The sequence below is a fragment of the Melospiza melodia genome, chromosome 12, assembly GCF_035770615.1.
Source record: "Melospiza melodia melodia isolate bMelMel2 chromosome 12, bMelMel2.pri, whole genome shotgun sequence".
Lineage (NCBI taxonomy): Eukaryota > Metazoa > Chordata > Aves > Passeriformes > Passerellidae > Melospiza > Melospiza melodia.
This window is the reverse complement of record NC_086205.1, coordinates 13454380-13471426: the sequence shown is the minus strand read 5'-3', so window position 1 is coordinate 13471426 and position 17047 is coordinate 13454380. Positions and strand designations below refer to the sequence as shown.

The following is a 17047-nucleotide window of genomic DNA, read 5'->3' as shown; positions in this document are numbered from 1 at the left end:
ATACAACAGATGAAGTCTCTAGAATTCTGCTGGTTTTGTATGCTTCTCTCATGAAGTATACATTTTAATTAGAAATCTCATTTTGTAAGGAATGAGAGACTGTCCTAGATTCTATTGCTTATATTGGTTAATTTGATTCAAGAAAAATAATGGTACTACTTGGCTGGCTGAGCAGTATGTTTAGTGGTAAACCCTTGTTTTTGCTCCATCTTCTGAATATTGTGAGCCTTTTTGTAGGTTACACTGGAGAGCTGTGCCAGTCAGAGATTGATCATTGCAGCCAGCAGCCGTGCCAGAATGGGGGGACCTGCTCATCCCACCTCAATGGATTCAGCTGTCAGTGCCCTGAAGGTAACCAGCAAACTCCTCTCTAGTACCTCATAGAAAGTGCTGCTTTTACTCTAAATTTTCAATTATAGTGACATGTAGAAATGTATATTTATTTTTTTTTAATTGTGCCTTAACTTGTAATTGTAGGCAGAAAAGACAATGAGATGAGAAATTTTGGATAATCAGCAGCAGGATATGAAGTGTTGTAGGAGTTTAGTGTTTCAGTGTATATGTGGTGTGGAAATGTTCTTTATTTCTACAATAGAAATCAGACTCCAGCACTGATGAGAATGGTGAATTTGAGGAGACTCAGGATGTGATCTGATTTTTATGTTGTCCACTAAATGTGTGAGGAAAAGGATGTCTCCCTTATAATATTTGCACTTTTCTGCACATGGGCCGGTTGGCTAAAATGTGTGTAAAAGTAATAACTAAAGGAATTATTTCAATCCCCAAAAGTTTTAATTAATTCTCCTTTCCATTTGGACATATTTCTTTCTTGACATGAAAGCTTCTCACTGATTCTCACTGGTAAATCTTGTAAATGTGAAACAAGGACACCCCAATGCCAGAGTGTTCTTTCATAACACTGTGCTGACTGCAATGACAGATCCCTAAATTGCGCATGAAAAAATTATCATGAGTGGAAGTTTTCAATTATGAAGCCTCCTATTAGTTATTTATAATTAAGATTGGAACTTTGAGCTAATTATACTTCTGTCCTTCCTTGATCTGTGGATGTTGGTTTTGTTCTATCAGTACTTTAATGCTTGCTGTAAGGGTGTAAATCTTTGATAGCTGCTCTGGTAATATCTACGTGCTTAATAATGAAGATTATTTGTAGTTTCTTCAGGCTGATTCCTTGCTTTTCTAGAGTGCTATGCTTTAACACTTAACTGCTGTGTTGAAACTGACATATTGACAGGCATGCAGATCCTGCATGTGGAAAATTCTTGGAAATTGTTTCCCTTAAAAACAGTAGTGAAATTCAGGAGAAAAAATATTAGATGTTAGTCTTGGTCTATAATTAACTTGCAGTTTCCCAAAGAAATCTTTCAGGAAGATTCAAGATTCTGAAAGGAATGTTCAAGAATCTTTAAGAAAGCAGTGCAGGCAATGATCTTTCCAATAATGTTGGGAAGAGCAACTACTGAGATTTTTGGTTGTTTTATGTCTGCCATACGTGTTTCTGTGTGTGGCTCATTAACTGCTCTCCTGCTGCCGTGTTAATGAATATGCTGATCATGGCCCAGCCTCACTCCTGGTGCCCACAGGGCAGGGTCACTGCTGGGCTCAGGGCCCTGCAGGGCCAGGCACTGTTGCTTCTTCATTGTGCTCTGGAAGGTCTAATGTCAATGAGCTGAAGAATTCAGGTAGCTTGTGAAAGGAAAGAAAGTTGATTTAACAAAATGTATTGTCTAAGTTTACTAATGCCTGTCCCTTGATCATTCTTACATCTTTTGAGGTGTTATCCTTTCACAGAGGCATAATTTGGGAGCTTTTGTTTGGGCTTTAATCTCTGAAGAGATCCAGTGATTTTTGTAAATACAACAGAGTAGTTAGCTGAAAATTGCAGATGCAGTAACTTGCAAATTTTCCTGCCAACCTCCAATTTTCTAATTTAAGCGAGGTCTCTTGCTCTGCTGCTATTCTGCTCTGCTTAATGGCAATCGCTTGTTGAGAAAAAGCTTTTCTTTCTGTCACTGTGGGGAAAGGTAAGCAAGGAGCTTATGTTTGTGTAGGAACTACAGTCTGCAGATAGAATACATCTTGGAAAAGGATAACAAAATGCAGCAGCTATCACACAAGGAAAAGAAAAAGATGACAGATGAAGGAATCAGATGGAAACAATGAAGAATGATCTTGAGATTGTGCATTTCTTTTACAAACAAGATCTGTAGTTCATGAAAAAGCGCATGATAACTGACAGAAAGCTAAACCTGAGGCCTTGAAAAAGCAGCCTACCTCAGATGTGAACAATTCTTGATGACTCTTTAGACAATTTTATTGTCTTAAGAGTCCTTTAGTGAAGAAAATTTCATTATGCTTACAGAGTTCATTTTCTGTAGGATGCACTGTAGGTTTTAATATCCAAAATACGTCAGAAAATAAGCTCTTATATGATGTTGTGGAATCACCTGTAAAGAGAAAATTGGATTTTATACTTGAATTTGTAGTGAAGAAGCTTAAGCAATACTGAAGACCAAAGAATTTGTTTAAAATTTTGACACTGTTGCTTTCTAAATAATGTTTGGATCTTGTACTTGCTTACAGTCAGATAGGGATCTTTGATGGTTTTATTAATTTTATGTTAATAAACATACATTTAGTAAATATTAATTTCAAATGATCATGCAAAGGAACTTCTAGACATTCTAAAACCCTACATGTAGTAAGCATGAAAATGAATATTTGAAATTTATATTCAGAATCATTCCATCCTTATCACTCTTAAATATCTCCTCTTGTTTTCTTCCACTTATTGCAGTGTATAACACAATATTGTATTGACAGTGACATTAATAGATTTTATTTAAACTGCTTGGGGTACTGCTCATCTGTTTACAAATTTGGTTATTCCATTTTCTTTAAGCTTCTGAGAAGTTATGTGTATTTCCAAAATACCCTGAAGTGGAACTAAATATACAAATAATAATTGGAAACGTAAAATACCCCTGATTGGTATAACTAAATGTCATTGCATTAAATTAATAAACACATATTTTTAAATAAATCAATGTAGGTTTTAGAGACGTTGAAGCTAGTGATCCTTATTTATGTAGTTAGAAAATTCACAGAAATCTTTGCTGGAAGTTAAAATAAATATAAAAACAACTGTATGGAAATTAACTGATTGTTTGGTGAGGAAATGTGTTCCTTCCAGACAAAATTTTATAAAATTAGATAGAATGAAAGACTTGGTACTTGAAGGTACTTCACCCTTTGTGAATTTTGCTCATACAATAATATTAAAATGATTTAGTAGCGGGCTGTGGTTTAAAACAAAGCCAGACAATAATGAGCAAAGTGCAGATCAATTACAATAAAGAACTAAACTTCTGTTGCAAGATATTTCTGACGTTCTGTTCCATGCAAATTTGATGTTCTGATGATAAGTATAGATAAACTGCCTTCAGTGTTATAGGAAAACATTAATCTTTGATAAAAATAACTTGCATTCAGCTGGCCAACCCCATCAAACTGACCTGGGTTCTTGGGCTCTTCCTACATGCTTTATGTGGAGGTCACCAGCTTGGACAAACGGAGCAGAAATATTTTAATTTGGCTTAATATATTTTTGAAAAATGGCAGCAATAATGTCAGTCATCCTCTAGAATAAAAGAAGACAGAGCAAAAACAATGCCATGATAAAGAGTTTAACATATATAGATCACTTGAAATTCACATTTTAGCATTGATTTTATTTACTTTTGACAGTTTGATTTGAGTAGCTGCAGGTAACTACTGCTAGCAACACACTGAGCAAAAGTGTCCTGAAATATCTGCAGGCATTTCTGAAAATACTGGAAAGCAATAAATTTATGAATGCTCTTATAATGGCTTCTGTGGTTTAGAAAATGGTTTGACAGCTGTAGAAGATGCTAAGTTGTGATTCATACGTGTTGATTTGCAATAGCAGCCAGAAAATGCACATTGTCACCATGAATCTTAATTGACTGAGAGAACAGAAATTATTTTCTGGGACTTAAAGTAGTTTAGGTTTTAAGGTTTTCACTATTTTCTCTGCTTCATAGTTCATGTAAAAGCCTTTTTCTCTAGGACATCTTGCAGATGTCATTCTAACTTCTTTAGGTTTACATAGAATAAACCCATTTATAATCTTGATCACAGGAAACTGGGTCACACAGCTGTTGCATATAGAAGATTTCCCAAGGTTACTGGTGATCAGAATGCAGAACTTTTCATATTACCATAAGAGAGTTTAATTTACCTGAAGAACATTTTGTCGTTAATTAAAATTTTTTATGGCTGTTTAGTTTCTGGTACTTTCCACTAATCTAATGTTTTTACCTGGCACCTTCCCAAATTGCTCCTATTTTTAATAGACTTCTCCTTAATGCTTGAATGGGTTTAGCCTCTATTCATCTTCATCAAGAAAGACTTAGCTAGAGTGAATTTCAATCAAAATCTTACAGCGTTTTAATGGTTTCTTGATCCTTCTGATTAGTAACTTTTTTCTCTCTACAGAATTCTGATGAAATACCATTTATTTCTATTTCCTTACAAGACAAATTTCTATAGGGAAAATAATAAATTGCTTGTATTTCTTTTAGTGCTTATCCCTGCATTTTGAAGTTAAAAGTTTTGTAGTCCTGAGCCTTTGCAATTCACAGGCCTAATTTTTCACATACTTGTAATTATTGGAATTGGGTCTAATGTAACATTCAGACAAGTTAGTTGTTCTACAAGCTGTATAAAAGGCAATTCTGTGGTGTCTTCAGAAAATGTTTGACTTCCTTGACTTGCACATGACTCTTTTGCTTTCAGCAGCCAAATAATTAAAATCCCACTGTGGTGAGAAATTTGGATTTATTCAGAACCTGTCTCTGAAATCTGATCTAGTTTCTGTCACTGCACTGGAGGTCTGTAGCCATTTATAAAGCATATCTTTATAAATTTATAAAGTATATCTCTGTTGTACTTCCTGACAAGTAGCCAAATTACCATCCATGTAAGCACAGGCATTGTACTGTGGGTTTTGCCAGTATAAATATTTTCCATTATTGCCTTTCCCCTTTACCTTCTGTGTTATTCCTTGGTAGATTTTGTATTCACTTCTTTCAAATTACCACTACACTTTGCATTGCATGTCCCTTTTATGCCAGCAATGACCTTCAGGCAGGGTTGGGTCCATGTTAGCTGGTTGAAGAGCAGTTCAGGGGATATTTTTCTGCACATAAACAATTATGGTTTTTTCCTTCTGGAATTTCATTGTTTTCAGTCAATACACCTCTGAATTTGATTTTTATAGTTGTTACTTGCATTATTTGCTTTCAACAATTAGACTAGTATGGATTTAAGTGTACATTCAGAAATGCCAGAATAATAGATTTCCATATTTTCTGCTTTGAGTATTTTCAGATATTTGACTCATGCTTGAGATTTGAACTTCCAGAATCACCTAAACACATTTCACAGTGCAGTCAAAGATAGCACAAGGGCAACATGTTTTGGTGTATTTTAAACCTGCATATGTTCTTGAAGTGCTTTGTCACTTGAAACATTAGCCATCTGCCAGTAACCTCCTCTTTGGAGGGAAGATTACTGCAAAGGTTGTATTAGTGTCATTGTGTGACCTCAGGTCTCCTTAAACCTTGTTAATCTGGTTTCAGAGTTACTTGAGAGATTTCACTGGACTCACTGGCTGATCTCCTCCTGGTAATAGTTAAAAGTCCTTGCAGATTCTTTTAAATCTGACCAAGATTTTATTACAACAGTCCAGGCTTTGTTAATTTGCTAGTGAACCATTGCTGGAATTACATCCTTGCTCTTGGGGTTTCTGTTCTTTGCAGTTTCTGATGGTTTAGTTATCTTTTAGGCTCTCTCTGTTCAGCACTGCTGAGCAGGTGGTCCTGACAAAGCCCATGAAGGAATTGAAGCTACAGCAACATGGGGAGGACAGAAGGCTTTGCCTGTTCTTCATCTGTGCCCTGCCAGACCTGATTTTCTCTCCTGGTCTGTTGCAGAGTTTGTATGACAAAACTTAAAAGTCCAATCTGTAGGTTTTTTCTTTTCTTTCCATCTTTATAGCTACCTTTTTTTTTTGTAAATTAGATTATTTTTTCCATACTTTCCATTCCATAATTCTGATGTAAGACTTATGGATATCTAAGGGAGATGCAGCATTGAAAGTGGTTTTTGCAGAACCTAATGTTTTGAAGACACCTGTAAAATCTTGCTGCCAGTTGTGACCAAAAAAATCCAAAACCTCTGGCACCCACAGAGCAATTGTGGCCTCCCCATGTTTTCTTAGTTCCATTGATATAAGTTGTGTTAACTCTGTAAGTAGATCTCTGTAGGATGCTCTGTGTGGGTTACTCACCTTTGCTCATTATTCTACTGTAATATTATGAACTTTTTACAATGTAAGATATTCCAGGGAATTTTAAGCCTGAAAAGTGATGGTCTGTACAAAAGGACCAAATACTTACTAAAAGATATATAACTGAATGGAAAGGACAGTTGGTTCTGTTATTTGGAAGGGTTCTAGAATTTGAATATGCTTTTCTCACTTTAGGATACAGTAACCATACATTGTGTTACTACATCCATGATGTATGTGTATGTATAGATACAAGATGCTGTTACTGTAATTGATTAAAACATAATTCTTCCCTACATCTGATTAAAAGTTCCCTTGCAAGAATATCCTTTTCCTTCTGTTTTGGCATGGTGTTGCTTTAATTAATCATTGTCTCTCCTGCTAATGAGAAGTTTGTTCTTCTAAAAGATATTTCAATTATTGAAACTCAGTGAATGCATGTATGTTTAAGAGGTTGTTAGATTTTACATACACATTAACAGAGGAAAAATAGGTCAGTTTGGGCTTTTTTTTCCTTTTTTTTTTAGGCTAGCCAGCTCCTGATCTTTAGAAAATCTCCTCTACTTTTCAAGCCAGATTCACTCAGAAAGCAGATAAGCACTGTCGGTTTCAGAAAATATTTTTGCAATTCCCTGCCTTAATCATTTATAATATGATATTAGCTGAAGCATCTCTTTTCACAGACTGTTAACAGGCAAAATTAGAGTTTATGGTGTAAAAAGTCTGTATTTTTATAATATTCATAGAATTAAAAAAGAAAGGAATCTAGATCTCTCTGTGGCTTACATTTGGCTTGCTTTAGTTCTTAAAATTGTATGCATACCAGGATGCTTACTTACCAAACCCATTTATTTCTTTTAGGGTTTTTAGGAACCACTTGTGAGGACAAAATTGACCCCTGTGCATCATCTCCCTGCCACAACAACGGAACCTGCTATGCAGACAGACTTGCCTTCTCCTGCAGCTGTAGTCCTGGGTTTACAGGACCCACGTGTGCTCAGCTGATCGATTTCTGTGCTCTGAACCCGTGTGCACATGGCAGTTGTCGCAGCGTTGGAACCAGCTACAGATGCCTCTGTATCCCTGGTTTGTACCAAGTTACATCCTCTGGAAATCTTCTAATATTTTTATATGTAGGTTCCATATATAGCTTAAAATGACTTCCTTTTCTTCTCAGTCTATAAAACAGATTGAGCAGATGTTCTGTCTGTTTAGAGCAGTGATAGGAATCTACACATTGCACTTGGAAAACCAAAAATTGCAGAGTGAGCACTGAAATACCCACTGAGATCCATATGGCTTGAGTGAACTCTACAGCTGTATTACAAAACTGTAGTCTGCAGTATAAATCTTTCCAAGGCGAGGCATCAGCACTGTTGGAATTACAAAATTTGGTAGAAAGAATGGAAAATTTGACACAGATCATTTGGGAAAAACAGACAAGGCAGCTGAACAAAGGTAGAGAAGGAAAAATATTGGCTATTCCAAAGGGTTGAGTTCTGCTGTGTATGTTTACACAAATTGTCTCTCTAGAGGAGATCCAGCAGGGCTGCTCAGGTGAGTCCAGTGAGGAGACTCAGCTGGAAGCTGTTTGGCAGCACAGCCTGACATTCATGGGGTCTCTGTAGCAACTGGTTTAGCTCCAGATTTTTTTCATCCTTGTACCAACATAACAGGATATTGGGGTGCTTATAGCCCCCTTTCTTCATGTTAGCAATGCTAATTAGAGGTGAAGTAGCAGTTAAAATGTCTGATAACCAGAGCTACACATCCACTGCTGCCTGAGCACTTACAGAGTGAGCATCAATCTTTCTTTTCACTTGAATAATTTTGGCATCTTTTTTTTTTAGTCTGTTCCTATGAAGCTATAAACTTGAAAACTGAAGAAATTAAGGATAAAACTAATTTCCAGACTACAAGGGATAAACTAAGGAGTGACATTTGATAGTTAGTAGCTCTGCTGTGACATTCACATTGTTCTACACTCCTTTCAGAGGAATACCTTCTTTCTGCTGCTTTTCCTTGTTTTCTGAGAAACCAGTCATGATTCTTCATCTCTTCCATCTCTGTTTTCAGGATGTGCATGTATCCCACCAATCTATTTATGGATATTTATGAATATGGGGATTTTGTAATGAAATTAACTTACTCAGCATTTTTAGGTGGTGTCAGAATTTATCTGCTGTTTAGAGACATGAAAGGAACCATAGGAAGTATTTCAGGAGGAACTCACAAATTACCAGAAGCTATGGAAATTTGTTGTTGGAGTTGACAGATTTATAGTTAAATTACATACTCTTTTATAAAGGAGAAAAGTATGAAAGTGAAATGCTGACAATACCACGGTAATGTTATAATGCATTTGTTGACAGCACTTGTCATTAATAGTAGGAAAACCTAGATATTTATCTTTCCAAGAAACCCTGGGAAGTTTTAATCTTCTTCAGCAAGTTCTTTGCCTGTAGTTCAAACAAAGAAAAGCTAGTCAAATATTCTCAGTCAAATAAAAGCTTTTTTCAGAACTTTGTCACATAAACCTGATTAGAATTCCATAGTTTGGCTTTTTCAAAATTATTCTGTCTCTCTCAGGACTTAAAAGTAATCTTAGAACTTTCATGTTATGAAAACTTATTTTTATTTGAACAATACTTATGCTTTTTAAAGTTACAGATAAGGAGCCTTAGAGGTGGTATCCAGGACCCTATGTGGCATTTATTTAGTTAAACTCTTTTGTGTTGCTCCATGTATTAAAAAAGATTTATTTTTTCCAAACATTTTGTAGGGTGCTGTAAACTTCACTTTTAAAAATAACATTACTTGCTTCACATAGAGGTGAAACTGGAGGCAAAATTAAGTGAGCTCATCATTAATCTGTCAATAGTTTGAAAACTTGGGTAACTTATTTCAGAAGGTCATTTAAGAACTGCACCTAGTGGCATCAAGATAGGGATAGACAGAATATTTCCTGCTTTTATACCTTTTATGCCTTTTCATTATTATGAACATACCATTATGGTCTTTTATTAACTCAGAGCAGCAGAATTTTAATCAATTATTTTCAGATATTTTTCCCATGACTTAGAAGGATAGTAGACAAGCGGCAGTCAACTTCAGTGTAGATCATCATGTAGGAGGCACTGTGACTTACACTTTGCCCTTGGTTTGGATAATTATTGAGTGTAAGGCAGGTAGGAGCAATTAGACTTGAGGATTCCTATGTTGCAATTCCTAAAAAACCCCAAATTAATGACTGCAAATCATAGCCTAATACATTTTTGGTATGTCTATCAAGAAGCAGTTTGATAGAGGGGGTAAGTAATGTGGTTTTGTCTTGGGGATATTAAGAAGCTGGATTCTATTTACAGTTTTGCCTGAAGAGACCTTGACAGTATCTGTTACATTACTTATAAAGTGAAGGAATAAAATTTGGGTACAGTTTAGAAGCGTTATCAAGGGTTAATAATAAAGATATTACCAGGAAAGAAATGGTCTCTGCCTTGTGACCTTGAGGCTTTCTGACTTGCAGGCTCTCAGCATCTGTGCCTGCTCCCAGACCATTGGCTTCTTTGTGCAGGAGGCTTTCAGACATATCCCTGAATTCCTACATGTAATTTTTTTTTAAGGTATTTTAATGGAAAGGCTGTTAAATGACATTTTAGAATTCTCTTCTGTATTGATTATCTGACATGTCTGAAAAACAGTTTTATGAATTTGCAATCTGTCACTTAAATTTTGTGTTCAGCTCTAGGATGCTGTAGTCTTTTTTTTTTTTTAAGTATTTGACAGAGGATATAATTTTCTAATACAGAAACAAAGTGCCTAAGAGTTTTGCTTATATGTGTGACCTGAACACTGTCCGTCCTTTAAGCACTGTTTTACAGTATCAGTTGGATTTTGGATTTTCATCTGTAGTACTTCTGTCTCAAAAATTAAACAAAAGAGGAATTTTAAATTGTTCCAATTAGTCCAAGGTCTGTGCAAGTCTCCTTGCTTGGTAGGCAGATTGACTTCTTTGTTTCTTTGGCCAGTGTACAGATTGAAGAATGATGAATGATAGTGGTTATACTTGCATAGCTGCACAATTTGCAGAACATGAACAACCAGACATTTGCTACTAATTTTGTGTGTGTGTGCTGGATTTCATTGTGGGCTTTCATCTAATAGCTTGTAGAGGAAAGCTAATTTGTATAAGCTAACTTGCAAAGCAGTCTAATATTTTGAATGTTCCTATTTTCAGAGTGGAAGGAAAAGTGTATAAGTTATTTCCAAGTTGAACATGCTTCAAATGTCTGCTGAGGGGCTCTGTGGAACTCCCAAGCCTATGCAACTACACCTGCTTTGTACTGTGTGTGTGATTTTTCAATTGCACATGAAACCTTACCTCAAATCTGTATTTCTATGCTTACACACCCTAATTATTAGCACTTATCACCTCACCCTTTACAGGTAACAAAGAAATACTTAATGTTTGTACATTAGATACAGAGGTTGTTTCATGTTTTACTTCTTACCTCATATTAAAGAACTAATTCTAATAAAAGTTCCTGTGCTCTTTTCCTGGCTTCTCATCTTAAGTCTGGTTGGTGAAACTAGTGGGAACCCTTTGTGTCTTTTTGTAGAATGTTTATTTAGTCTCTGGCTCCCCAACCAGTTTCTTCCTCCTGATAAACCTTTTTACTCTTTATATGCAATTGTTCTAATATAGCCACCATTATAAATTTCCAGTGCAAATATTTAATATAGTATTTTTAGTTTTGTCTAGTCCTAAGTGGAGAAATATAGCTAGAAATTGCATGGCTTAATATCACAGTAAGGTTTTGGATTTGGGTTTTTTAAAGACACAGATTTTGAAACTGCACAGCACATGTACAGACATTAACACCTGTCCTCCATATAGATATATATGATGGCATATATAGAACATTTGGGAAAAAGAAAAGAGAGGAGTTTCAGAAAAAGTGCTGCGGGGTATAAAAAGTGACTGCAACTTCAGAAGTAGGACCATGGAGTATGTTCCCTTGATTTTACTGCTCATGCAGCTTAATAGATAGTTCTAGGAGCATAAGTTAATTTTAGTGCCTTTGCAGAGGCCAGAGCAAGATTTGTCTTGCAGCAGTTGCAATTTTTCTTTTCTGTGTCTTTTCCCTTCCCACATTTTGTAACTGGGGCAGGTATGTGAGCTCTGGAAGAAGTGACTTCAAGTTAATTCCAGTTCCTGACTGTCTCCGAGCCCATTATTGCTTGTTTCCTCATCTTGTTTCCACTTCTACATTAAGACAACTTTCCATGCAATCTGACCATGGCTGGTGAGCCTGGCTTCCTACCTTCTTGCCACCTGGAGTATTCTTCTCTCTTATTTAATTGCTGTATAAGCTCAGATTTAAGTGAGCACATTTACTTCCTGGCTATATAACATGCAGCTCTGTGGTAGTCAACAGCCATAAGTGTGAACTGATGCTGTTCCCTGCACAATAGAGCTGGCTTGCATTGTACCCCATCAGGCCTTCCCATAAAGATGGGATTTATGTTCTGCTGCCTTGATTGGATGAAATGTTAAGTATGAATAAGCCCAGGGAGTCACTCTTGGGGGGTTCGTGTCTAAAATGGCTCAAAAGATTTCAGCTTTGTTCTTTATTGATTCCTAAAGGAAGAGTAAGCTTTTGCCTTTCTTTTGTTAACCTGATAGTGCAGACATTCTTGAGAGATTATTCTGCTGTATCTTTTGCTCTTGAAGGCTTTGACAACCCCAATGTCTTCTCCTCATCAGCCTGTGTGACACAGATTGTGGGCTCCCTTTCCCATTTTCTCCTCTGCTGTTTTTAACAGCCATGTACAAAGACAGTGCAGTTCAGCATGTAATCGAAGGCCATACCTGGGCACAAATGGATTTTTCTCTGTTCTTCTCAGGTGTAGTTTTTTCTGCTGTTTTTATTATATGTTTAAAAGATATGAGATTTTATTTCTATCAGGAAAATAACCTACTCTCTTTGAGGCAGCCTTCCAGTTGCTGAAGAAAGAGGAAGAAGAATTTGGGGATCAAGAGAAGAATGGCAACAGATCTGTTTCTGCTTTTGTAAAGCCCAGTAGCAGTGGGCAGTACCAGTGGGATGGCCACATAGAGGGAAAAGGGGTTACATAGGGACATCTCTATTTTAGGGTTTTTTAGACTCCCTGTCCGTTCCTCAGCCTCTGAAGATAGCACATCAGAATTAAACCTTCATTTTCAGGTTCTGCTTGAGTTCATGAAGATTCTATTACTAAAGATTTTTCCAATTTCATGTGGCCTGGAAAAGTTGCCCTTTTTTGAAGCTGCAAATCCTCCTGTGGGTTTTTTTTATCCTGTTCAGGACACAGTCGCTGGAGAAGTGTTGTTAATGTAGGTATATTTTCTTTCTTTCTGAGTACATCCACAGAAATATTGCACACCACAAAAGATGCAAGGAGCTGCATTTGGCATTGGCTGGGAACATAAAAAGCAGCAGAATCACAACACTGCTAGAAGGAGAGGAAGCAGCTACACTAGAATCCATTACTCTGAAGTTATTTATGAAAAATGCTCCTGTTTCAATTTAAATTCTTCAACAAAAATGTATAAATTATTTATTTAGTCTTTTTGAAGATATCTGTATGAATTCAGTGTACTACAGGGTTTTTGTATCAGTATAATTTAAAAGCACTAATATGAGGAGAAATGCTCGTTAGGAATGACAAGGTGGCTCTTATCTCCCTGAGGAGAAGCAAGCCTTTCCCTCAGGTGGTCCCACACTGGAATGTTCTCCATCCCCGCAGTTCCAGCAGGAGGAGGCTGCTGGCCCCAGGGTGAGGATGGGAGGGTGAAATTGTGTGTGGGTGAGACCTGCCCTCTCGTGGAGAGAGGAAACATCTTTCCCTGGCTGTGTGCAGCGTCTGGCAGCGTGGGCAGGCTGCACTGACGAGGTGATACCATCGTTCATATCGATTTTGGAAACCAGACAGCTATTTAGTCACAAATTCCCTTCGTTCTCTTGGAAAGGTGAGAAGTGGGAAACATTTTTTCTGAGAGTATCTCATTACATCGGTGTTAAACACTGGGAATTCCCATCTGTTTTTCTGACTGATTCTCCCATCTGATTTTGGTGTTTTTTATGTGTTGGCTACAGATCTCACTACATAAGAATATTTCATATACTCATAAACTAGATAAACTTCATTGTAGGCTAGCAAGAAAACCCATAACATTTAGCATAATTAATTCTCTATTGCCTGGCTGGCAGCTTTGGAGAAAGTGGTTCTGAAATGTTTCTTAATACCTTACTAGCCCAACTATTTCCTATGAAAAGGGGATTTTTTGAGAATCGTAATGGATGGTATTGTCTATATATCTTGACTAGTAATAACAGTTGTATCTTCAAAAAATTGTTTTGAATTATCCATAATAGGGAGGGAGAGGCTAAATGCAAATATTGTCTGAAGGCAGAATTTATCCTATTTTCTATTATTTTTGAGAATTTTGGGGAATATTTAGATCAGGATGCTGAATACAGATTGATTGTGACTTACTAAGAGAATATGCCCCTCTTTGGTTCTGTGTTCATGAAAGATACCCTCCTTTCATATCTGACTTTTGCTACTAACTAGAGATTACTTTAAGAAGTAAAATCACACTGAAGAATCTACACTTCATATTTTAGGCCTTTTTACTGGCACCTGTATTCATGCCCACTGCATATTTATTCATTGTATGTTCATTAATTTAATTTTCTTATAAGTGTAATGAGGAAATCAAGCTTTTATAAGCACAGGAACACAGTTCCAGTGCCTGGTATTATATCATAGACTACTCTAGGTCTGTAATTTCAACTACTGTTAGGGCTAATGATTGTGTGGCACACTAAGTAATAAAAAAGGTGCTGTTTTCATGTGGATTAACTCCTTCTTTCTTATCTCATAGTACAAATTACTCTGTGGCTGTTAACAGGCCATGTAGCTTTTCTCTGCTTCTGCTTTCTATGTTTACTTAATCAGCCCATAGTACCTGTGTATGGCTTGGAAATACTGTAAAGATGAAAGTACCTTAATGCTTCTGCAGTGCTTTGACATTGTACAGCATTAATGCTAAAACATGTAATCATTCTAACTACTGTTATACAATTATCACCTCTTTGATGAACAGTGGCTTTGATGCAAGGATCCAAAGGAGCTGGGAGATAGTCAATATTCCTGTATTTCTTTTAACAATCTGAGTATGGGTATTCACATTGCTGCCTCTGACCTCTGCCACCACCCTCCGTCCTTACACCTCATTATGGTTTATCACAGGAGCTAGGAATTCTCTCAGAATACTATGCTTCTAATATTTTCTTGGTAATTTTCACCTGGGGAACAGATGCCTTTAAAATCAGTGTCTTAACAAATATCAGTTTGCACAGTATATTTAAATAAACAAGCATCTGCCCATGGTCTATAGTCGTCTAATAGTTAATTTTTACTGCAAAGTGTTCCATAACTATTTTTGTTTCCCCTTCATGTGATTTAGGTTACCATGGCCTTTACTGTGAGGAGGAATACAATGAATGCCTCTCTGCACCCTGCCAGAACGGAGCCACCTGCAGAGACCTCGTCAACAGCTACGAGTGCATGTGCCTTGCTGAGTATGAAGGTAGGCTGGGCTTTGCAAGTGTTCTCTGCAGTTTTTGTGGCAGGTTCTGCTACAGAGATACCATATCCTGAGCAGAAATATATCCCTCGTGTAAAATTAACAGAGACAAAATTCAGTATTGATCCTGATCCCTTAATCTTTATTCAAATTAATAGTTAAGATTTAGCTCCTCTGTGAATAATGCATGTCCTGGTCTGGGCACAATAGGATTTTTCTCTGTTCTTCTCAGGTGTAGTTTTTTCTGCTGTTTTTATGATATGTTAGAAAGTGATGAGATTTTAAAAAACCCATAACTGTTAAATAGACTTTTTCATCAGTTGTTGTTGGAGCCTTTACACAGAGAGCTTTCAAATTATTTTTTATTTTCTCTAGTGAAGTGAGCTAAAACATAATAATAAAATATTAGTATTTGAAATAGATTAGCACAAAGGAGTAGAAATAAAAGCTTTATCTTCATTGTTCATTGAGAGGACTGTAAAGCCCAGAGAGGGTAGTAGGTCTGTGGCTGCTTTTCCATGTTAACTGCAGCTATTCTTAGATCTGTGTTCAAATGGAATCCAGCTTTGGCATTTTTGAAGTAATTTATAAAATACATGAGAATAGCGTTTGTTTGGGTATACAAAATCTTTTCTCTCACAACAGATTTCAGCTCTAAACAAATTAGCACATATCGGTGGTCTGTGACAAATCCTGTGGGGAAGGATAAAGTGATACTTTTTTAGTGTATTCTGTGTTGAATCGTTGAGGACATTTTGAATGTAATTTTATATGCTATTAGGATTAGAAATAAATATTGTACACAGAATGACTGTGTTTTAAGGAACATTGCTCTAGCATTTTCTCATTAAGCATATCAATCCTTATCTGTGCTGATAAGTAACGCTCACTTAACAGCTGCTTGAGGCTAAATGTGTGTTTCATACTGGTGATTGCACTGCTCTTTAACTATAGATGCAGAATTCATCATTTTAGAGGCCTGGTGAGGAAATGACCCTCAGCTTTTCATGACAGTATAAGCAGCACTTAATCATAATGTTCACCATAATATTCATCTTTTCTTCTTACCCGACCTGTTGGTGGAGCTGCAAGCACTGTGTGCACAGCACATCATGCTGGAAATGAAAGCAGGGGGCACCTGGTCCTGGAGGCTGCTTCTGCTGATCACTGAGCTCCCATCATTGCAGTACTTGGGGAGTTCAGTGGCCCCATATGTTTTATCTGAACAGTAGACCCCAAGAAATAACGCATGCAGCGCTGGCATTAGATTCTCTCTCCTGGTCCCTAGGTGGGAATATGCTGTGTTACATGTTTTGTATGCCAGGTGCAGCTTGCCCTGTCTTCTCCAGGGCAAACCTGCTGGATTCACAAGGCCTACAATGGGCATGAAAGAGTGGCATGAGGTAGAGCCATCCAGTTATATATTTTTAATTATACATTTTAATTTCTTTTTTTATTACCTTAGTAATATTCCTCATTTCCAGCAACAAGTAATGAGAGGCATCTGAATGCTTATCTGTGTTATTTAATAAGTTATTACATAAAATTCTTAGTCAAGACAATTATTGTTGACATGTTACTGAAGAATTTTAGATAACTGATCTGTTTATGCTTCATTATGTGGTTTTTCATAGACCAAATAGTTCTAAGCAGAAATTGCCCTGTCTCTCCTAGCCCACAGCCTGTGGGAAGAGCAGAGAGGAGGCATGTGTGTAAAAAGTTTAGCCAGCATAAACCATGTGGCTTTACTGCTATGGCATCATTAGCCCAGAATGACAGGTGTGGAGTCTGCACACTCATCCAGGTGCAGTCAAGTTATCACATGTACTGATTCCATGCTGCCAGTATCAGTCATGTCAATGGCAATTACTGATTTTTTCCTTTTCAGGAAGGCACTGTGAATTATACAAAGATCCTTGTGTTAACATCAACTGCCAGAACGGTGGCACTTGTGACAGTGAAGGTCTGAATGCTACGTGCATTTGTGCACCTGGATATGCAGGCAAGTGATTTGTGTG

The 17047-nt window shown here is 36.9% G+C and overlaps 1 protein-coding gene across 1 annotated transcript in view; it reads left to right on the top strand.

The window, feature by feature from the left end:
• Nucleotides 1–17047, top strand: part of DNER (delta/notch like EGF repeat containing) — a 107755-nt gene that overhangs the window by 79106 nt on the left and 11602 nt on the right. The window contains exons 7-10 of the mRNA XM_063166863.1: nt 238–351; nt 7256–7480; nt 14910–15032; nt 16918–17031. Coding sequence (XP_063022933.1) covers nt 238–351; nt 7256–7480; nt 14910–15032; nt 16918–17031 — 576 coding nt within the window. The remainder of the gene's footprint in view (nt 1–237; nt 352–7255; nt 7481–14909; nt 15033–16917; nt 17032–17047) is intronic.